Source organism: Moschus berezovskii, chromosome 27, assembly GCF_049115385.1.
Source record: "Moschus berezovskii isolate FMDL1 chromosome 27, NW_MosBer_1.0, whole genome shotgun sequence".
Lineage (NCBI taxonomy): Eukaryota > Metazoa > Chordata > Mammalia > Artiodactyla > Moschidae > Moschus > Moschus berezovskii.
The window spans coordinates 24,766,401-24,789,531 of NC_142486.1; the positions used below are offsets into that span (position 1 = coordinate 24,766,401).

General features: G+C 51.6%; 1 protein-coding gene across 3 annotated transcripts; it reads left to right on the top strand.

Annotated features, from left to right (window-relative positions):
• On the top strand, window positions 1–23,109 carry GPRC5B (G protein-coupled receptor class C group 5 member B). Of its 3 annotated transcripts, none has more exons than XM_055409591.2 (4): window positions 1–67; window positions 10,000–11,013; window positions 18,523–18,635; window positions 19,944–23,109. In XM_055409591.2, exons 2-4 carry the CDS (start codon window positions 10,008–10,010, stop codon window positions 19,986–19,988), a joined length of 1,164 nt encoding a protein of 387 aa, XP_055265566.1. In that variant the 5' UTR covers window positions 1–67; window positions 10,000–10,007; the 3' UTR covers window positions 19,989–23,109. The 3 variants fall into 3 exon arrangements, with proteins under 3 accessions (XP_055265566.1, XP_088689377.1, XP_055265564.1); XM_088833251.1 differs by having other exon boundaries at window positions 35–57; XM_055409589.2 differs by having other exon boundaries at window positions 57–184.
• Window positions 23,110–23,131: the final 22 nt, after the last annotated feature.

The window sequence follows — 23,131 nt, forward strand, 5'->3', positions numbered from 1 at the left end:
GCGGCTGCAGCAGCGCGGGCCGGGACAGGGGGCGCCTCGCGCGGCTGCGGCTCGCGAGTACGATGCGGTGAGGCCGGACGGGCGGCGGGCGGGATCGCTGGGCTGGGGCCACGGCGGCGCTGCAGAGATGTGACTCGGGCCGAGGGCCAGGGGGAGCGTCGGCGCTGCGGGGCCGCGGGGGTCGGTGAGTGCCAGCCGCGCCGGCGGGGCGGAGGGCGCTGCGGCGACCCCAGAAACTTTTCCCGGGGTGGACTTGGGAGCGTTGGGATGGGGTCTGCTTCTTGGGCTTTTCTGAGTCCCCCCTCTTCCCCAAGGGGTTAGTCTGCTGGGGGAGTTGGGGTTTCCGGGCTGGAGGACCACAGTTTGGCGGGAGAGAGGCGCCCGCAGGGCGCGGGGCAGGAGGCGGAGGAGAAGGTCGGGACCTTTATGGGGCGGGGGCGGTGTTCCCGGACCAGGCGGAGATCAGTCTCAGAGCGTCTGGAGGCGATCGCAGATCAGGCAAAGGGCCGCTGGAACTGCAAGGGACTTCAGGCGTGCCCGAGGGACTCGTGTGAGGGCAGCCGCGGGCAGGTCTGGGGGCTGCGTGGCAGGCGCGGGGCCTGACCACACACAGGGCAGGCGGAGCCGGGGGCACAAGGGGCGAGCTTTGGCGGTGAGCTGCCGCACCTGCCGTAGGGACTCGGGGTCAAGCTCTCAGCCGGTCGCGGCTACGCATTACCGGACAAGGAGGGGACACTGCGGGCGACAAGAGGCAGAGCTGGGACCTGGAGCCGGGGTACAAGTGAGGGGCGGCTGCATACAATGGCGGGGGATTAGCGTTTCTGTTCCGGCCAGGCTAGAGGCGATGATCAGTGCTGTGCTGCGTCCCCACCCTCTGGGGGACACAGGCTTCCAGTCCCAAGCATCCCGGAACCCCTACCGCCCGCACCCACCTCGGCCCGAGGGCTGGTTAACTAGCCTGAGAAGGAGTACCGTTGCCACCGAGGACCGCTCCAGCGCAGCCCGTGGGTTCATTCCCCGGCTATGTCACTCCCAGGCCTAGCCAATCGCCCTCCCCACCCTCCAACGCAACTTGTCCCCAGTTCGCTAAGGGGGCGGCTCCTTGGAGCGCGGACAAAGGCCCCTGGAGTGTGGCGGGCAGCGGCGTCCCCGCCTGGGGCCCCGGGCCACGCGCCACATTGGCTGCCCAACTGCGCCAATATGGGGGGTGGGGGGACCTGAGCAGAGCCCAGGAGGAACTGGGGGTCCTCGCAAAGAGGCGAGAAGTGGGGGAGGGGCTTGGCACAAAAGCTTTGGAACTTCTGCCGAGGAACCTTGATTCATAAGTTTCCCCAGGGATGGAGGCTTTCTGGAGGACTCAAGACGTTGAGTTAAACTGCATGCAAATAGGATGTAAATAGAATGCAAATCGGTGTCTGTTGGTTGGGAGCTCTCCACCCGGCCAGTTTTGTATCTGGACTGTGGAGTGAACTGTTTCCTATCTGTTCCTGCTCTGTCTGAAAAGGGGTCAACTGAGTTGGGAAGGGAAAAATGGAAGTGGGAAGGAGTCGCCATTTAGGGCACAGGCAGCGAGACAAGCAGTCTTATTAGAGAAAGAAGCTTAAAATCTTGATTGGTTAATGTATTATTTCAGTAAATGTGCCAGCTCCACAACTGGCAGATAAGCCCCTGCTCTCAGAGCACTGAGGAGTTGGGCGAACACTAAATAAGTAAATAAATAGTAAGTGGATAGAACTTCCAATTGGGATAAGTGCTGCCAGGAAAATAAAGCAGGGTGATGTAAAATAAAGTGACAAGAGTTCTGCGCAGTGACATTTTAGTGGAGCTTTGCAAGATAGGGCCGCACCCCCCCTCCCCCGCCACTGGCAGATGTTGGGGGAAGACTGAACCAGGCAGAGGGCACTGCAAGTGCAAAGGCTGGGAAGTGGGAATGAGCTTAGAGAAACTGAACAAAGGCCATTGTGGCTGGAGCTCGTAGGCAGATGTTGAGAGTGGGGTTCTGAAAGGGGATGGCAGGGACCAGGCAAACCATGATTTGGGGGGCCATGGAAAGGAGCTTAGGTTTTATTCTCCTAAGTGAATCCTTGGAGGGAGGGTTTGGAGTAGAAAGCCACGAGATCTAATTTTTAAAAGCTCGCCTGACCTCAACTAGGAGGGGAAAAGCAGCTCCCCTTTCATTCTGCCTCTGGGGATGGCGAGGCGCCGGGAGCCTCCGAAGCAGACCAGTGGGGACTGCTCTGAATGAGCCTGCGCCAGGGATGGGTCAGGTTTTAAAACCCACTTCTCACTTTTAGGCAGTTTCTGTCCACTCTAAGCAGCCCCCACCCAGAGCCCACGGCTCCATAAGCACTTCCACGCAAGAGCTTCCTGGGGGTTCTGAGTTAGTCACATTTTCTTCTTGGAATTACAGCCTGAGAGGAACCATCCACCCTGGAACGGGCAGCCAAGGATGCAATTTGCATTTAAATGATTGCTTTTATTTACAGGATTGGAGCTGCTTTGCATATTCATGGATCACGGAGCCTGTGTTCTGACAACCCTGTTTACTAACGTGTGAGGGTTATTAAATTCAAGGGCCCCCAGATAGTCTGGTGGTCTGGATGGTGCTGGGAACTAAAGATTATGAAATGGTATAACTTAGAAAAGAGATCAAAGATAAGATTGCTGGTCTGGGAAGGAGTTTTAATGTCAGGAAAACTTGTAACAGTTTAATCCTTCAGGAGCAGGAAATGCACCAGCAGCTCTAAGGGGAGTGGGCAAGGACAGAGTGTGGTGTTGGGGTGCGTGGGGAGACAGGCTCCGCAGCCTCATCCTGGCCGTCTACTGAACATGGGGGAGTCCAACCGGGGTGCAGTGGCCTTGAAGTCAGGAGTCTGGAGCAGTGGGTTCTAGTCCCAGCTCATCCGTCACTTCCAGGAAGCCTCTGGCCACGTCGCATTACCACTTCCTATTCCCAGCAGGACCCTGAGAATTGTCCTTGTTTTTGTAACAAGTCAGGACCTAGTGCTCCCTATCTGCCAGGCACTGGGCTGAGTACTTTCTAAGTACGTTTCACGTCAGCTTTGAGAAAGCGGCACTGTTATATCATTTGACAGAAGAGACTGCAGGTCAGAGAGATTAAGAAATGCCCTGTGTCACTCAGTTCTGACTTCCTCCAGCTGAGGTCTTCCACTCCTGAGGACACAGATGGGAGTGTAAATTCTGTGCCAGGTATTCACTGGTACGTTAGACATGCCCAGGGCTAGGAAAGGCCCTCCAGACCTGCTTAGTTTTTCTTTCCCGTCCATGCTCCAGCGCCTCCTCCCCGCTTCTTTAGAGAAGAGGGGTTAAAGGTGCCTCTGCTGGCAGTAGCCAAGGGGAAGCAGGTCAGAATGGCATGTTCCAGAGCGGTTTTGTACGTCTTGTATCTCCTGTCATCTGGGTGGGTGGGAAGGTGAAGACGCTGGTTCCCAGGAGAATGGCTGGTGTCTGGTTTCTGGGTGTTTGCCTCTGACTCCTCAGCACCCAGTTTTAGGGCACGCAGACTGGCCTCCAGTACTCCAGCGCCGGTTCCCCTCTGGAAAACCACCTGTGCAGTCAGGCTGCCATTCAGAGCACCTGCTGGGGGATTCAGGAGAGTTTGGGAGTTTCCAAGGTAGATCACATGAGTTTGAGTAAGCTTCGGGACTTGGTGATGCACAGGGAAGCCTGGTGGGCTGCAGTTCATGGGGTCGCAAAGAGTCGGATACGACTGAGCGACTGAACTGAACTAGCTGAAGGTAGACCATCCCAAAGGCTTCTCCCCTTCACACCCCCTCAGGGACTTCTTTTCTCGGTGTGTGATGGTGGAGGTTGGAAACCAGTGGTGGACCAACACTTGGGTGAGCCTATTTCAGTCCCATCTCCATGGCAACTGCCCCTCCTGGAAAAGGAAAGTCAGAAAAGTTCATAACCTCAGGGCATTTTCCAGTCTGTTATTTATTTAACAGACACTTTATATAAGTGCTTCAGTTCAATTCAGTCGCTCAGTCGTGTCCGACTCTTTGCGACCCCATGAACCGCAGCATGCCAGGCTATAGTCCTAAACCCTACTTATTATTTTAATCCTCACAAGAACCCTGCAAGACGGGTGTTATCACTCCCATTTTGCAGATGAAGAAACTGAGGCAAGCAAGGTTAAGTCTGCTGCCCCAGGTTACAAGTTTCTAGCAAATGCCAGGGGCAGAATCAGACACCCAAAGTTCATGCTGCTTGGTGAGGATCAAGGCTGGGAGAACCAGCCCTGCTTGTGGCCTGAAGGCAGGCAGCAGCACTGTCCTCGCATAAGGAATCTTGCCTGCATTCTTTCCAGCCTCTGCAGGCCCCAGCTTGTGAGAAATGGAGCGTGCTGCTCCACCACCTGCCGGCAGCTTCTGGCCCCTCTGTGGGGAGAGAGAGCGTGTGTGCGCGTGCGTATGCGACGCAGTGTATTTAAGAGCATCTGAATGAGTCACATTTCTGGGAGCCTGGCCGGCAGCAAAGTAATTAGTATGTGAGCCGAGGCTTGCACATTCGTTACCTTATTCATTTCTCCTTTTGAGGAGCTGCATGCCTACATCCCATGGGTTTGTTGCCATATATTCATCCCGCCCCAGTCAGCTTTGCCCTGGGGCTGACTTCAAACCTCTAATCAGGTTTTGTGCAGTTTGGGGATTCCGGAGAGCTTGGCAAGAGGAGGCCTCAGGTGGCTGATGGGGCTGGATGGGGCTTACCTGACAGTGGGTGCAATGGAGCCTGAGGGGGGTCTGGGGGCAGCAGTAGGAAGGCAGAAGGTGCAGGGCCATGGTTCTGGCTCCCCAGCTGCATATGTTCGTGCTCCTCAAACCTCAGTGCACGCAAGCATCTGAGCACACCTGGAGCTTATCGAGGACTGTGGAAACACAGGTGGCCAGGCCCACTCTGGAGAGTCTGCATTTCTTACAAGCTCCCAGGCAAGGCTGCTGCTGTTGCCAGCCTGAGGATCAAACTTTGACTTAAGCCTCAGTCCCCTCCTCTATAAGGTGATCGTGAGAGCATCTTCCTGACCTGTGACGTGAGGGTTGGAGACCATATTTAATCAGTTCATTCATTCAGCAGCTGAGCTGTGAGCACTGCCCGTGTGCCAGGTGCTGGGGAATCGATGCAGAACAAAACAGACAGGAGCCTGGGTGTGGGGGAGACAGACCAAAAGAGTAATAAAACAATTGAAAATTGTGGTACATGCTGCAAAGATAAAGATCAGGAGTATTGGTATAGAGCATAAAGGGGCAAAAGGAATCTAATTTACATAGACTGGCTAGCAAAGGGCTCAGCCGGTGACATTTCCAGAGCCCTGGTTTGTCTGAAGAGCCCGGTAACAGTAATTCGTTTGTCTCCTGATTCCACGACTTTGTGGCTGTATAGCTTGTCCCAGCTTGGACAAGCCACCTGGCCTCTCTGTTTTATTTCCTGTAAAATGCAGATAGTGACACCACTTGCCTCATAGCGTCATTGTCCAGATGATTAGGTGTTAATATGTGAAGTGCATAGCAGAGGGCCTAGAGCATAGGAAGCACGTTGAGAGTTCACAGTCATTATTGTGTTCACTATGGCAGTAATGGAGAACTCCACAGGGCAATTCTGAATCCCCCAGAAAGCCGAGATGAGCTGGACTCTGCTTCATTCTGGGAGGTGGTACAGCCCTCCTTCCGAACATCCCGGACAGAGTTCTGTAGAACAATAACTGTCACCTCATGGGCATCCCTCGCAGTGAGAATGACGTACTTGGGACAACTGAACCCTTCCAAAGCCCCTGCTGCCTAGATGTTGATTAGCGAGGACTTCCTGGAGTAAGAGGGCCACATCCTGTGGGATACATCATAGAACTTCTTTGTTAATAAGTTACATAAACCCATCTCAGAATGGCTTAGTCCAAAAAAGAGAAGTTAATTGACTGCTCGAGGTGCAAAGACCAGGGTATCTGGCCTCAGGCATAACTGAATCCAGCTTTGCAGTGTATTGGGACTCCTGTGATGATTTCCTGTGGGCCAGCTTTCCTCTCAGGCAGGTTCTTTCCCTGTGATGGTAAATGTGCCCTCTCCAGCTCCAGCTTTATATCCTTTTAGCGTGTTGTTTGTTCAGTCGCTCAGTTGTGTCCGTCTCTTTGTGACCCCCTGGACGGCAGCACACCAGGCCTCCCTCTGCCTCACTGTCTCCTGGAGTTTGCCGAAGTTCATGTCCATTTTGTCGGTGATGCCATCCAACCATCTCATCCTCTGCCTCCCTCTTCTCCTTTTGCCTTCCTTTCAGCTTACTAACCCCAGTAACAGGAGAAAACCTCTTTCCAGTTAATTCTAGCAAAAATCCTGAGTAATTCTCATGGGTCTGCTGCTGCTGCTAAGTCACTTCAGTCGTGTCCGACTCTGTGTGACCCCAATGATGGCAGCCCACCAGGCTCCGCCGTCCCTGGGTTTCTCCAGGCAAGAACACTGGAGTGGGTTGCCATTTCCTTCTTCAATGTGTGAAAGTGAAGTCGCTCAGTCATGTCTGACTCGTAGCGACCCCATGGACTGCAGCCTACCAGGATCCTCCGTCCATGGGATTTTCTAGGCAAGAGTACTGGAGTGGCTTGCCATTGCCTTCTCCAGGTCTAGTTGAGGTCAAGTGCCTGTCCCTGAGCCAATCAGTGCGGCCAAAGGGTGGGATAAATGCTTCGACTGGCCAGGCTGGGTCTGGAGCTCACAGCTGGGGCTGAAGGGGGCTCTCCAGAGGAAAATCAGGAGCTCTTTTCAGAACTGGAGGAAGGAGAGGGTTCCACCCTCAGGAATGAAAGCAGAAAGCAAGACTGTATCTATTTCCCATGTCAGAAAGGAGTGGGAGCTAGAGACGGGGACCACAGCCAGAAGAACCCACACAATTTCAGAAGCTTGGTTGCCATCTTTATATTTTCTTCACATTGGTTTCCTGTTGTTGGAAGGTCAGTTAGGAAGAGAGACTAGCCAGCTGAACTGAGGGATGAACCGGCAGAACCAAGTTCCAACTTGTAGGCAGGTCTGAAGAGAGGAGATTCCTCCAAGAGAGTGAGTGGAGGCAGCTAAAGAAAGTCTAGTTCTTGCAAGGAAAGGTCCTGGGGTGCAGGCATGAGGTTGAGAGACCTGGCTGGTTTCCTGGCTTCTTCCTCATCAAGTCTGTTCTCAAGCGTATAAACCAGGCTTTCTCATCCCCAGCACACTGACATGTGGGGCCAGATCAGTCTTAGTGTTGAGGGCCACCTCAGGCATGTTGTTCAGTCACTCAGTCGTGTCCAACTCTTTGTGACCACATGGACTGCAGCACACCAGGCTTCCCTGACCTTCACCATCTCCCAGAGTTTGCTCAAACTCATGTCCATTGAGTCAATGATGCTGCCCAACCATCTCATCCTCTGTCATCCCCCTTTTTCTCCTGCCTTCAGTCTTTCCCAGCATCAGGGAAATGAGTCAGCTCTTCGCATCAGATGGCCAAAGTATTGGAGCTTCAGCTTCAGCATCAGTCCTTCCAATGAATATTCAGAGTTGATCTCCTTGCAGTCCAAGAGACTCTAAAGAGTCTTCTCACACATGGGCTGCTTAGCGGCTTCCCTGGACTCTACTTGCTAGAGGCCAGTTGCACTTCCCTCCCCAGCTGTGACAAGCAGAACTGTCCCTAGATATGCCCCAGTGTTCCCTGGGATCACAATAACCCTGGTTGAGAACCACTGGCCTGGAGGTGTGTGGGGAGAGTTGGGGAGAGGGCTGATGGTCAAGACTCCAGAAGCACCTTCCTCCCTATCTCCTCCCGGCCGCCCTGGGGATTGTTGGCCGCTGTGTGAACTAGAAAGTCTGCACGGAATGTGTTCCGTTGTCACTTGCTGAGAAGTTTCGTGATCACATTTGCCATTGATGAGAAGTCTAGAGGAAATCCACTATACTGTGTCAGGGGCCAATGGCATTTTGTTTCAGCATATCCAGTTCTTATTATTTTTTTTTTCTGGGCTTGTTGGTTCTTAAATTTTGATTCTGAGTGTGCTCTTGTGATAAGCAGCTCTGACTAGGACAGCATTTTTTTTTCCAAAGGTGGTACATTGGATATGGCAATGGGGATGCAACATGAGTTTCATCAACAGGTATTCCAATGTGTTGCGCTTTCTTTTGAGTCAGTTTCAAGACCTTGGTGAGTCACTTAAGTAAGTAACTTATAGGGCGTATGTAGACAAGGCTTAAATAGCTGAGGTGGGACTCTCGTGACTGACACGGCACGAATCACAGGCCTGATTACCAATGTCTGAGTGCTTATTTCGGGAGCATCTCTTGTCAGATACCCTCTGTTCCTGCCTTCTCTCATCTCTGGGCAAAGGAAGGCTCACCCTGTAGCACCAGGCTCCTTCTCATTCTGTGGCATCAATAATTTATCCCAGTCGATGGCCTTGTGGCCAAGGCAGGATCAGAGCTGCTCACTGTATCCCATCAAGTAGCTGAGAGAGAGAAGTGGTCGATAGCCCATTTACTTAAGAAAGCCCCGGGGATGTGCTGAGCTGCCTGGGAGCTGGCTGGTTACAGCCTCACTGTGGGCGGAGCTAAGTCTGGCTTAAGATGCCCAGAAGCGCAGCACAGCAGAGCTGGGCAGGCAGGGCTTTCCCAAGGCCAGGCTCCCTGGGTAGAGGCTCCCCAAGGCAGTGGGTAGAGGAGAGCCCTGTTGAGAAGTCTCATCCCCGCAGTATTTAAGAAGCATCTGCTTGGTACTTGTTCTTCCCCAGCGGTGCTCATTCTGTGATTTCCCACCCCCCAGGGAATGTTGGCAGTGTCTAAGAATTTGAGGGGTTGTCACTGCTAGGGGAGAGGGTGTGCTTCAGTCACCTAGTTGGTGGAGGCCAGGGGTGCTGCTCCACCTCCTGCAATGCCCAGGACAGACCCCCCCCAACGAGGGAGGCTCAGATGCAGTGTCTGTTATCCCGGGGCTGAGAAACCCTGGTTTGTGCTGATGAACAAGACAGTGCCCCTGTCCTCCCGCAGCTGGTGGTGGAGAACGACAGGAAGGGAGGAGAGGAGGAAGGGACCGGAGAAACAAAGTAAACGGGCAAAAGGATGACAGATGCGATTAGACCTAAGAAATAGAGGAGGCGCGCTGCGGGAGGGGGAGGGGTGTGACCTTGGCCAAGGTCTGCGTGGATGACACGAGAGCTGAGACCAGTGTGCGGAGGAGCAGTTTTCCATGAAAGCGGGGGTGGCAGGGGTCTAAGCAGAGGAAGCAGGGGGGGAAGAGGAGACTCGGGTTAATAAGCCCGTCTCTGGCTGCTGGGTGCAGTCCTTGGGGGCGTCCAGGGAGAGGGGCGGCTCCCTGGAGCAAGAGGATGGATTCTCAGGAGATCTTTGTGAGATGGGTAGGATGTGGGAGGGGAGAGGGAAAAGGTGGAACCCAGGAAGACACTTGACACTGTGTTAGATATGCTGGGAAGCTTCTAAGAGGGGGTGCTTCTAGGAGCTGACTGTGTGACCTTGGGGAAGTGTCCCAGCCTCCTCAAGACTGTTGTCACCGGTGTGAGGACTGGCTGTGTCGGGTCCCTGGCCGAGGCTGAGTCATCGGTGAATGTCAGCTGTTAGCACTGAGGGACCAAAACCACAAGGCATGTCCTTCTCCCAGCGAGTGCTCAGCCCATGAGCATCTCTTCGAGTCTCATTTTACTCCCTTATTTTTAAAGAGGTCAGACACGGCCTCACATTCAAAGAAGATGACAGGGTATTCAGAGAAAGGGAGTCTCCCTCCCACCCTATCCTCCAGCCACTAGCGCTGACGATTCATGGTTGTTCACCGAGTCCAGCCAAGGGGGGCAGATGGGGACCGAAATCCTCACCCACTCCTGGTGCCAGGCTGTGCTGCCTGGAGAAAGGGGCTGGTGGTGGGTTGGAAGGGACGTAGGGTCTCCTTAAAGAAGTCAGGAGAGTGGAAGTCTCACCATGAATTGGTCTTCTCCCCCCAACTTTTCTGGAACTTTCCCGGCGGCATCAGAGAGAAAAATGAGAACCCACCAGGCGCTCGCCTTCCTCCTGCTCTTCGTGATTGCCTCCGGGGCCTCTGAGAACGCCAGCACGTCCCGGGGCTGCGGGCTGGACCTTCTCCCTCAGTACGTGTCCCTGTGCGACCTGGACACCATCTGGGGCATCGTGGTGGAGGCGGTGGCCGGGGCGGGTGCCCTGATCACGCTGCTCCTGATGCTCATCCTGCTGGTGCGGCTGCCGTTCATCAAGGACAAGGAGAAAAAGGACCCCGTGGGCCTCCACTTCCTCTTCCTCCTGGGGACCCTGGGTCTCTTTGGGCTGACCTTCGCCTTTATCATCCGGGAGGACGAGACCATCTGCTCGGTCCGCCGGTTCCTCTGGGGCGTCCTCTTTGCACTCTGCTTCTCCTGCCTGCTGAGCCAGGCGTGGCGAGTGAGGAGGCTGGTGCGCCACGGCAAGAGCCCCTCGGGCTGGCAGCTGGTGGGCATGGCCCTGTGCCTGATGCTGGTGCAGGTCATCATCGCCATCGAGTGGCTGGTGCTGACCGTGCTTCGAGACGCGAAGCCGGCCTGTGCCTACGAGCCCATGGACTTCGCGATGGCCCTCATCTACGACATGGTACTGCTCGTGGCCACCCTGGGGCTGGCCTTTTTCTCCCTGTGTGGCAAGTTCAAGAAGTGGAAGCAGAACGGAGTCTGCATCTTGGTCACGGCCTTCCTCTCTGTGCTCATCTGGGTGGCTTGGATGACCATGTACCTCTTCGGCAACGCCGAGCTACGACAGGGAGATGCCTGGGGTGACCCCACCTTGGCCATCACGCTGGTGGCCAGTGGCTGGGTCTTCGTCATCTTCCATGCCATCCCGGAGATCCACTGCACCATTCTGCCAGCCCCGCAGGAAAACACGCCCAACTACTTCGACACGTCACAGCCAAGGATGCGGGAGACGGCATTTGAGGAGGACGTGCAGCTGCCGCGGACCTACATGGAGAACAAAGCCTTCTCAATGGATGAACACAATGCAGGTAAAGGGCGCACTGTCCCACTGGGTTAGGCTGTTCCTCCCAAAAGAACTCCTTTTCCCCCACTGGGGATCAGGGGTCCCGGGGGTAGTCCTGGCAAATCAGAGCCCACAAACATTGACCCCTGTGCTGAAACTGGCCCCCAGAGATTCACCATTATCAATTTATTTAGCGTGCGTGCTTGCATATGTGTTCAGTCGTATCTGACTCTTTGCAACCTCATGGACTGTAGCCCTCCAAGTTCCTCTGTCCATGGGATTCTCCAGGCAAGAATACTGGAGTGGGGTTGCTATTTCCTTCTCCAGGGCATCTTCCCGAGCCAGGGATCAAGCCCGCGTCCCCTGTGTCTCCTACATTGGCAGGCGGATTCTTTACCACTGAGCCACCTGGGAAGAGACTTAATTAGCACTTTCAACTAATGTAATTTTAATGACTTTTAAGGTAAAAAGTCAGGTTCCTGGCCTCTTTTGAAAAGTTGGATCTGGCAGTGCTGGGCTGCCGTTCCCACCTGGCACCAATTGTCTGCAGCTGGCTGGAAGGCCCTGTCTCTTACCCTCCCAGGTGGGTGGTGGCCTTTTAGGTGGGCATCCATTTTCTCTTCACTGCACTCCCCTTGGACTCCCCTGGTGGCTTAGCTGGTAAAGAATCTGTCCGCAATGCAGGAGACCTGTGTTCAATCCCTGGGTTGGGAAGATCCCCTGGAGTAGAGCACGGCTACCCTCTCCAGTATTCTGGCCTGGAGAATTCCATGGACTGTATAGTACATGGGGTCACAGAGTCAGACATGACTAAGCGACTTTCACTTTTCACACTCCCCATGCTCCCTGTCCCAGCCACTATAGCATATCAACATCAGCTCCCTGCTTCCCGGGTGTTTGGGTTTGCAGCCCGTGTGCTAGCTGGATGCAGGGGATGGCGAGAGGCAATGCTCCTGCTCATTCCTCTAGCTCTGTCTCCAGGAGTGGATGAATTTGTCAGAGTCTGGGTTGGGATCCTGCCCCTTCCCAGATGTAGGCTTTGTGTACCCCATAAAGCTGCTGTGAGTCCTGATGTACCGAGAGGCCCCCACGGCACCTGGCTTGTTGAATGTGTATCTTGGTTGGGTTCCTCTGAAAGCAGAGCCTGAGACTTGTTGCAGGTAGTTGACTTAGGAGGTCGCCCCTGCCCGGGAGAATGAGACCGCGAAGGCAGAAACGCCAGAACAAGAGCGTCGAGAGATGGTTACCACCATGGGCAGCTGGGGCTCATTCCTGCCAGGGACATGTGTAGAACGAGCCTCAGAATTGATCCTTGGAGGACAGGAGGCTGCGGCATCTGTCCATCAACTCCTATCTCCCGCTGCCATGAATGTCCTCCAAGGCTCCCAGAAATGGTCTAATCAAGTTCTATTAGCTCCACCAACAGAAAAGCAGAGATTCGGCAGCCACTTCAAGTGGAGGTGGTCTGGGTACCCAGGTGGTATGCCACCACTGCAGTGGGATCCCCAGGTGAGCCGAGAAGAAGCGGCCCAGGCCCCAGCTACCCTCTGCTAGAGATGCTGGAGAAGTGTCTCTTACAGTTGTTGCTTGAAGCAAGTCGGCTGGGTTCCCAGTACTTGAGATTAATTAAAAGTGCCTTTTCTCAGTTACCTAAAGATTTATCAGGAGCTATAATAATAATAATAGCAGTAGCAGCAGCAGTAGTAATAATTACCTAGTATAATCGTCATTTTTTGAACACCAGCTACATGCCAGACCCTACTCCTTAACCTGCATTATCGCATTAGCCCATCCCTCCAGCTGACGAGGTAGGGTCTATTATTATCCCCATCTCACAGAGGAATAAGTGGAGGCTATAAGAGACTCAGTCTTGTCCAGTGACATAGGAGGTGGCCCCTTCCGAATGGTTGAGTCCCCTTTTCTGTGACGTTCACCCAGGTGCCTGGGCAGTGGTCTGGTCATACTGCAGAGTCAGCCTTTTTGGGTTCAGCACAGCCGCCCACCGCCACAGGCAGGGGGAAAGACATCAAGCCCCCAGGTCCTCCAAGGCCATCCGCAGCCTTCCCCCCACCAGGAGGTACCCAGCTGCCTCTGCACCCTGCTCCTGGTCAGACCCCCGGGAGAATGACAGACCTGCCCCCTGCTCGTTCCCCCTCCCCCACCATGGGTAGAATCACAGTCCTGGGGTGGCCTTTATCAGAGCGGTCTCCTTCTTACTGGAAGCCCCAGACCAGCAAGCCTGTGTTTGTCTAGAGATTTGACAGGGATGAGCCACAGCTCTGGTGGGGCTGACTCCCCTGGTTTCCAGGAGATGGGGGTCATTACGGGGAGCCCAGAAGGTCCCTCAGGGCATATGATAAGCAGAGGCCAGGCACCTGACCAGTTCTTGGGGTCCTGGTGGAGCCACCTCTGTCCTGGAAGGGATCCTCTTTATCTGACACTCACAAGCTCCCCTTGGACCTTAAAGGTAACGGGAACTCCTGAAATGGTTGTAGAGCTTTATACATTCACAGGGCAATTAGTCTATTGCTTTGTCAAATTCTCAAAGCCATTTGTGATCCCTAGAAGGTTAAGAATCAGTGTTGTTGAACCTGATGGTCTAGTTCACCTGCACTGCAAGGAGAGTTGGGGTGCTAGACCTACCTACAAGGGTAGGTCAGAAGTTAGGGGCATCAGAAGTTAAAGATAGCCAACCTTTACTGGCTGCTTATGATGGACAGGTACCATTCTGAGCATTTTAGTGACTAATCCCATTTAATCCTTGCAATAACCCAGTGAGGTCCATTTTGCAGACAGGAAACTGAGGCATGGAGAGGCTGAACAATGTGCCTAAGAGGCAGAGCCAGGGTTTGAACCCAGGCAGCCTGGCTCCAGAGCCCACTCTGACCACTCTGCCACAGACCTTCTCTTCTTAAAGCCCTTCAGTGTCCCGCATTTCACAGGTGTGTCAGAGCAACTCTGTGCCTTGAGAAGACAAGGATTATCAGTCCCATTTTACAGAGTAGGAAACTCAGTCTCGGAGTGTCCGGCAACTTGTTCAGGCGCACAGTGGAGCAGGGAGAGGGAAGGTTGGTTTTCTGAATGCCCTGCCTCGTTTCTTGTGAAAATGCAGTCAGTATGTCATGTCCATGTAAGATCCAGAGATCAAAGCAGTTTGGGACCCACGTCAGACCAGCAGTGCCTGGACTGGCACAGGGGGTGATGGGCTTCAGAGGTGCCCACACACCCATCCGTTTCATACTCTAGGTTCCAGAGCCAAGGACATTGTCCCTCATTCCCCTCTTTCTTTTCCAAAACAAAAGTAACTGTTTTATTCCTTTCTGATGACAGAAGATCAACAATAATCAGTAGTTCAACAAGTGAAAATAATAAAAATTACTCAGAATCCCATTGCCCAAAAGCAACTACTGCTGACTGTTTGCTCCTGTCTTGCCAGACACAGTACCCCCAACCCATGCGCACACATACACACCAATCCAGCAGAGTGGCTCTTAACCTATCTGCACATTAGAGTCTCTTGGGCAGCTTTAAACAAAATACCAGCGCCTGCCCCCTCAATCTGATTGAGTCTGTTTGGGCTCAAGTATTTTAGGCCCTCCAAGTGCTTCTAGGATGTAACCAGGTTGAAAGCATTGGTTGTCTAAGAGGCTGTCTGCCACGCGCTTGCTTAAATCAACAGTGTATGGTGGAGGGAGGCCTTTCCAGGTCAACAACTGCAGAGCTGTCCTTTTCACGAGACAGAGCTTTCCAGGAGGCTCCATAGTTTGTTTTCCTGATCCTGGTGGCGGTTTAGTCCCTAAGTCGCATCCGACTCTTGCAATCCCATGAACTGTAGCCTGTCACGCTCCTCTGTCCATGGGATTCTCCAGGCCAGCATACTGGAGTAGGTTGCCATTTCCTCCTCCAGGGGATCTTCCCCACCCAGCAATTGAACCCGGGTCTCCTGCATCACAGACAGATGATTTACCAACTGAGCTATTTCTGATCTTAGCTGGTGAATGTTCTGCTGGTTTCTGGCTTTCCATACAAGTTATGCTGCAATGACCATTCTTGTCCATTCATCTCTGTGTCCTTGATCAATTACCTCTTTGCAAAAAAATTCCTAGACATGCATTAGAACCTGCACCTTTCAATCCTGATATATACTGCCACATACCCCCTCACAGAAAGGTGGACTGATTTAGTCTTCCCTGAATAATTGTATGAGAGCCCCCATCCCCACTTCTTCACCAACCTTGGATATTGTCAGACTTTTTTTTAATAGCCCTGTTTTGCATTCTCCCAAATGTGTGTCCACCAAAATTCATGTGGGCACACATGAGGCAAAGTCAATTCCCTCGGAAGGCTCACAGAGAATAAATAGTCATCCTGGCCTATGATTGCCTTTGTTCTAGAAATCCTACTTTGCTGGCTGGGGTGAGAACAGCTGTTGTCATCTTTGGTCTGACCTCAGCCAGCTGTATTTTAGGGAACTAGGCCCTACACGGGGCCTTACCCGGGAGCTACAGCTGGCGCTGTTTCTCCTACATTTTAACCAGCCAGCCTTTCAGGCTCTCTATCCTTGAGAGTCCAGCCCCATCAAGAGATGGGAGGAATATGTCCCAGGCTGGCCTGCAGCTCAGCCTCTGCTGCCTTGTTTCCTTCCCCCAGTGGGACCCCACATATGTAGGACTTCACCAGCCTGCTGTTTCTTAATAAGTATCAACAAGGCATGAGGTATGTGACACAGGATGAAAATACACAGATCACATTTTGGAAAGCGCTAACAAGGCACATTAAATGTTCACCTTCCAAAGGAGCAAGAAGGAAAAGTGTCCTTTCCTCCGTGAGGGGATTTGGGCTTTCTGATCTCATTAGGCCAAGGGTGATTTAAACTGCCCCTTCGCTGCCCAGTGGAAGGCCTTGTGTCAGCTTTGAGGGTAGGACCCAATCGCGCCTCACTTATAGTCTCCACAGGAGAGGGCTGGCATTTAGGCTATGCTCTTAGCTTCCTGTTGGGACTCCTTGTAGGTGAGCCCTGCTTGCCTTTCAGAGGGCTCACCTCTGGGTCAGAGTGGACTGTCAGTTGGGATTCTTGAAGATGCAAGTTAATTAAAAAAAAAGTCTCATCTGAAGCAATTTAAGTAAACAAAACAACAACAAAACTAATGTACTGGGGATCAGGCTTCAGAAATGGATAGATCCAGGAGACTCAAGTGATGCCAAGATTCAGTCTGTCTCCATCTCTTGGCTCTGTTAGAATCACAGCAGCTCTGGACTCACACAGAGTCCCACTAGAGAAAAGGAACGTTTCCCAGGATGCTTGAGTATAAAATCCCAGAGTTAGCTCTGACTGGACCTGATTGGCCAGGCTTAAATCCCATGCCCACCTCAAGACCTGGGGAGGAGGCAGTTGTAGCCAGTACTCAGAGACCCAGAATGTGGGAGGGTTGTTTACCAGAGCAGAACCACTCCAAATAACCACTAAACAGAGGGATTGCTGGGCAAGGGCACCCCACAGACACTGATCCAGCTGAGACTTTGTTTCTTTGAAGAGAATGTTAGAGCCATGTTCCCCCACTGTAGCTGGCCAGCCTCTGCTTTATGAGGAAAGCTGTGCTGTTCGGTTTTCCCTCTTTTCGAGGAGGTCTTGGCTAGGAATTGGGACTAGAACCGAACTGAACTGAACTGAAGAGTGACAGTCCAGGGACTCTATGTCCCCTGGACCCTGTCTGCTCTTCTCAGCTCCCCAGGAAGGGCATCTCCTTGTCAGTGTGTGTGTGGGAGCTATTGAAGGCTTGGAGATAAAAGCAAAGAGGTTCAAGTCTTTTAGAACATGCATTCCCTACTCTGCCTATGTTTTCTTGGTTCAGTCTGGGCTGATCTGCCCCCACATGTCACTTAAATTCAAACTGCTCCTAAGTAACTACAGTCCTTAAAAACACCGTATTTGGACTCAAAACAGTGTGATGGTCAAGGAAACCAATTCTCTCTACTTGGATTCAAATGCTGGTTCTGACCAACTGTGTGACCTCGGGCAAGTTACCTAATCACTCTGTGCCCCATGTAAAATGGAAATACTAAAAGAACCTACTATGCTATGAAAATTAAATGAGATAATACATATAAAGTATTTTTATAACCAGCCCTGGCTCTTGGTTGGCACTCTGCAAAGGTTAACTATACTATCAAGGTGATTTTGGTCCCTTCCCCAAGTAATTTAATTTGTAAAAATCCCAAGTCCTCTTACTACTTTTTAGTCAGAAAAAAAAAGAAAAGACTCTCTTCAGGGAGGACTTTAATTGAGGTTTTTCTTAGCAAAGTAAGACAAGTGCCTTCAGTGAGAAGGAAGATTATGAAGGCGACAGCTCACAGTTGAGACAGACTTTTGTTTTGACTTTTTTGTAGCGCTTCTTCTTTCTCTGTTATCTTTCAATAGACTATTTTTCAGAGCAGTTTTAGGTACAGAGAACTTGAACAGGAAGTACATGGAGTTCCCACCTGCCCCATCCCCCCCTGGTTTTCTCTGTTATTAACAACTTGCATTGGTGTTACATTTGTCGCAATGGATGAATCAATATCGGTACATTATTATTAACTCCAGTGCATAATTTGCTTTGTAGAGGTCGCTTCGCACAGTTCTGTGGGCTTGGACAAATCCGTGATGTCATGTCTCCACTGTTGCAGTATCACCCAGTGTAGCTCCGATGCCCTAAAAATGCCCTGTGCTCCCCCCAAACCCCTGCCAATCACTAATCTTCTCACTGCCTCTATCGTTTATACTTTTGCAGAATATTATAGTTGGAATCGTATAATGTGAGATCTTATAGCCCACTGCTTTCACTTAGTAATACACATTCATGGTTCATCCAAGTCTTTTTGTGTCATTTGAGTTTTCTTCAGCAAAAGAGGAAATTTAGATGTATAAAAATACATTGCAAACAAGAAATATCATTTACCTGTCAGAGGTAAAAAGAACAGACCTATTTTGCTGCCTTTGCTTCAGATCTCCCTTTTTTCCTGTCTGGAAATGACCCCACCCATATGCCTGGGGTTCCTCCATCCTCTCCCGCATCACTTTCCCAGGAAGATGTCTGACCTCTACCATGCACCTGTGGCCCAGCATCTCATGCTTGCCCACCTCTGTGTGTATCCAGAAACCGTGCTGCACAGTATGGTGTTGAACTTGACATGGATGGCACTCAGCAGTGAGCAGGTCTTTTGTCAGAAGAGACCTTGCGAGAGACGCAGGTGCTGTCTTTGTCACCCATGGCCCTCTGGGGGTGCGGGGAGAGGCTCCACCCCGGGTCCCCTCCCCGAGAGCTGCCTGTGCCCTGGATTCTGCAGACTCCCCAACCCCACTGAGATGGGTCAGGCTCCAAGAGAACCTAAGAACAAAGCGCCTTTGTGACTCTTGTTTTGAATCTGGCTTGTGACAAAGGGGAGGAGAGGGGAGGGGGCGTGTGCCTGGAGCATGGTGTTGATGCAGGGGAAGAAAACAAAACTCAAAACTGTGTCTTTTTTGTGTGTGTGGTGTTGCCTTTCCCTCCCTCAGCTCTCCGAACTGCAGGATTTCGCAACGGCAGCTTGGGAAACAGACCCAGCGCTCCGTTCAGAAGCAACGTGTATCAGCCAACTGAGATGGCCGTTGTGCTCAACGGGGGGACTGTAAGTATCAAGAGGTGACGTTCTGGCAGGAAGCCTTGGAGCGGTCAGCGTTGGGGGGCAGCTCGACAGGGACACACCACGCTGTGGAGGCTGCTCACAGGGCTGCAAAGAGCAGCTCGCGTCAACATCCCTTGCAGCGAGGATGCATGCAGTGTTCCATTCCTCTTCTTTCCTCTCCCCCGACTTTCTCCATGCATGAGACATTTCCCTGTAGTGAGCTGACCATGTGTAGATCCTTTGAACAAGCCCCTGTTTCTTGGGGCTCTTGCACCCAGTGAATTCTCTATTCTTCATCGTACAGGAGGTGCCCCTACCCACACTTTCCTTGGGAAGTGACTTTTAGGAAAAGCCCAGAGTTATGAAACCCTGGCAGATTTTGCTGGCATCCAACCTAGTTGAGCCTCCTGTCCCATGCCCCAGCTGGGTCCCAGGTTCCCCCAACCCCCAACTCCTTAAAAGATTTCTTAAGAAATTGAGGTGATTATCATTTTTCTCCCACAAACACAAAAACAGATACTATCTGATGCCAAACAGACCTTCCGCAGAATTGTCATCATTTACATTTTGCCTCCGTAGAATTACATCATTTTGTTTTTCTAGCGATCCAAAATTGTACTCTCATTCCCACATTTAATTTTCAAACATAGCTACATGCTTCTTTCACAAACAACACATGAGCCAGTTTACACGTGTAAATTGGATTTCCATGCTTTATATCATGTGCCAATTCCATAACTCAACCTAAACTTTTTTATTTTCAGTGTGAGTCAGAGATGGTCTTTGATCTCTAGAGGAAACTTGGGTTTTCCTGGCCTTTGACTAGTATGAGAGGCATCATTTGCACTGGTATGGCAGGGGCTCAAAGCAGTAGGCTCACGGGTTGCAGTCATGAAGAGCACCAGCCATCCGTGGGCCTGTTTGTCATTGGGTACCAAGAATATCCTGAATTTCAAGCATTTGACCTGTGTATTTTAATAAATTTAGTTAGAAAACAGCCCCACCAGTCATTCTTAAACCCTCTGTGTCCAGTCAAGGCCAATGTGCAGAATAACACCCTGGGCTTCGAAAGTGATGTGGGTTCTGGGTAAGGAAATGTATTTGTTCGGGTGTACAATTATAGAAAGGGGCAGACAGCCTTCCCAAGAGCAGAGTGTTGTAGGGAACACACAGTGGTTGCTGTTTTTCTTGGGAATTATTCAGCCCTTTAGGAAAAGGCAAGCTAACTTAGCTCTGGTACATTGTTAACAAATGGGTTTCTGACATTGACTTTGCAAAGCTGGGTTCTTAGTGTGTTATTCCTATTTCCAGATCCCAACCGCTCCGCCAAGTTACACTGGAAGACACCTCTGGTGAAAGACTTTAAGTTCCAGAGAATAAGAGTCTCTCTTACCAATTTTATTCCCTGGTCGTGTCTTTCTTGAGGGAGAAATCAGTAACAGTAGCTGAACGAGGCCGCCTCGCAGCCAGGAGATTTGGAAATCCTAGACAAGGGGATTTCGTGTAAATGTGAACACTGCTGAACTGAAAAGCTAACACCGACTGCCCTCCCCGCCCCTGCCACACACACACACACATACACATGTAATACCAAACCAACCTCAAACCCCGCAAACTAAAGCAACGCTAATTGCAAATAGGATTAGGCTTACTCGAAAATGTGGCTGGGAAGACTGTTTCATCCTCTGGGGGTAAGAGCAGAACTGCATTCACAGCCAGCAGGCCAGGCCAGTGTTGGTTGAGCACGGAGAGCCCCACACCATCACCCCTGCCCAGCAAGTGCTGGACCCCAGGTGGCCTCTTGGAGATGGTCATTTCACTGAGGAAGGCGAATTGGGGCTTTGCCACTGGCCTGCCTGTGGGTTTTCACATTTCAGGGGGGTCAGGAGCAGTGGAGGAGATTGTGGGTGAGATTCCGAGGCCCAGCCCAGCTGTATCCAGGGAAGAGCTTTATGAGCAGTGGTGGAGGAAGCCTGGCATGTGCCAAAGAAAAGGCAGCCTGGGAGTTGAAGGGACCGTCACACTTAGAAAGTAGCACCCAGCCTTTGTTCCTTCTCTGGGCCTCTTGCTCTGGCGTCACTGCCAGGAAGCAAGCCTGCCTACGTCCAAGGCGCAGTTTCCGACTGGAGCAGCCGTCTTTCCCCTGATCAACCCTCCCTTTCCCACCTCATGAGTGTTCCTCCAGCCCTTCCCCGCCTCTCCCGCCATGTCCATTTCAAAAGCTCACGTGGCGCCACCAGCTCAAAGCCCCGTGGCTTGGCCAGAGGGCGGATGCCAGGGTGGATTTTCCACAATGCTGTCACGTGGCAGGGGTAGCCCAGGGTGGAGAGGCGATGCCTGCTGCCTAGCAAGCAGTGAGTTCTTGGGTCTTCTCTGCGGACGTAGTGAAAGGTCCAGCGTTGGGTGGAGCATATGAGGGTTTCTTGCTGCTTTGGGAGGGCGTGGGGGACATTTTTGTCTTGGTTTTCTGCAAGTTCCATGAAAATGGTTTTCTTCCAAGCCCATTGTTTCTGCCATGGTTTTCCATCTGTCCTCAGCAAGTCATTCCTTTCTTTGGCATTTCAGACATCTCGGCCATTAAAAGTCCCATGTTCTCTGCACTGTTTGGCCAGCATAATCGCAGGCAATGATTCAAAGCAAAGAGTCTTAACCTGACGACATGGAATGTAGAAATGAGGGTGGGTCATATACTCTAGTCACTGTATTGCTTCTTTTTTTCTATAAAACTACCCATAAGCCTTTAACCTTTACAGAAAATGAAAAAGGTTAGTGTCTGGGGGGAAACTGACCTCTTCAAAAGCCAATATGTCTGAGCTGAGTTTGTTTTAATAAACCTTCTGATTTTTCTTGAGGCCCTAGTCTGCTGTGTCCCATCCTCGCCCTCCCCTGTCCCCATCCTTGCGAAGCACCCGGGTAGGGAGGCCAATCTGGCCCCCGTGTGGCTCTCCTCCAAGATAGCCCTTTTCCACTGTTGCCAGCATGGGGAAGAGGGGGCATACCCCACCTGGGGAAGCACCCGCCCACCTGGAGCACGTGCTTGCTTCTAGAGAGAGATCCGAGACCTCTGTGCCAGGAACGCCCCCGGGGGCGGGGGGACTGCCACGGGGAGTATTGGGGTGGGGGCGAGAAGCTAGGACCTGGGCTGGGGCTGGGGGTGCGGGCGGATGCATGTGGACCTGGAATTCTGAAAATCACAGAAATCTCCAAACACCTCAGTCCAACCCGGTGAAAAGCGGCCGCGTTACATGCTCTCGTGCCAGGAAACAGTGGCTCACCCCCGCTCCCTGGAGTCCTTCGGAGCTCTCTGATCCCATCAGGGACTCAGGCTGCAAGAGCCCCCCCTTGCAGAGCGGAGAACACACACGATCATGTTCTAAGTTCTTGGTGGCCTGAGCGTGAACACAGCAGAGATGGCTCCAAGCGGAACACAATGTTTCACCACCGCAAAAATAGAACTGGCTTTGAGCCACAGGAAACCTCACTTAATGAGACCTTTTTCTTTTAAGTGTCTGATAATGTTTTGCGCTTCTGGGTTTTATTTTATTTTGGCTTTAAGGTCAAGAGGGAGCTGAGTGCTCTCCCAGTAGAGGTGGGTGGGAGGCAGGGAGTGAGGGGCAGGGCAGTAAACTGTTCTCTTTCTAAGGACTTCACCTGAAGGGTACGAAGAGACATCTCTGCCAAGAGACTGGCAGTCCCCGCCCCCACTGAGTGAAGTTTAAATACAAAATTAAATGGCACCGCTGTTTCAGATCTGTTGTAAACAAGACGTTGGGGGAGAATGACCTGGAAGGAGAGCTTCTGTGATCAAAACACCTCATTGTAAGCACAACTCTTTCCAGGTCCAGTTATCAAAATCACCTTGGGACTGTAACAGCCACTCTTTCTCCCCTTTAATAGGAAATGGTTATTCTGTGCTGGATTCCTCCCCTAGAGATGGAAGCAGGGAGGGAAGGAGGGAGTGACAGACTGGGAAGTTCTGTGTGTCTCAAGGGTTGCAGATTTGGTTGTTGCAAGCTGGGGATTCATTGTTTTAGCACAGTTTCTGTCAGGGTCCAGGAAACGTGGGCGATGTCGGGATGGTCTTCCTGGTTAGGCAAGGCCGAGTTGAACCCTGAGCCGAAAGGGAGTGTTGTGGCTTTTATAACCCAATGATGCAATGATTATACCAGCTTACAGGAGTTCTCAGCAGGTGCTTTTTATTAATTGGTAAAGAGCTAAGGCTCATTTTTGATAGATAATATATATTTATTAAATGTATTAATGTGTGTTTTATAATGTACCTTTATCCTCCCCTGGCTGACTGTTGCATAATTAAAAAAACATCGTTAAAGGAATTTCAAGACAATCAACGTGTATCATAAGTGACTGTATATAATAAATATTACAGATTTAAAAGGTTGTAAAGCATGGGCAGATAGGTTTTATTTTCAAAATGCTGTTCTTAACACAAAAAATAAAGGCTTTACTATTTACTTAAGATGTGTGGTAGCTTGTCACAA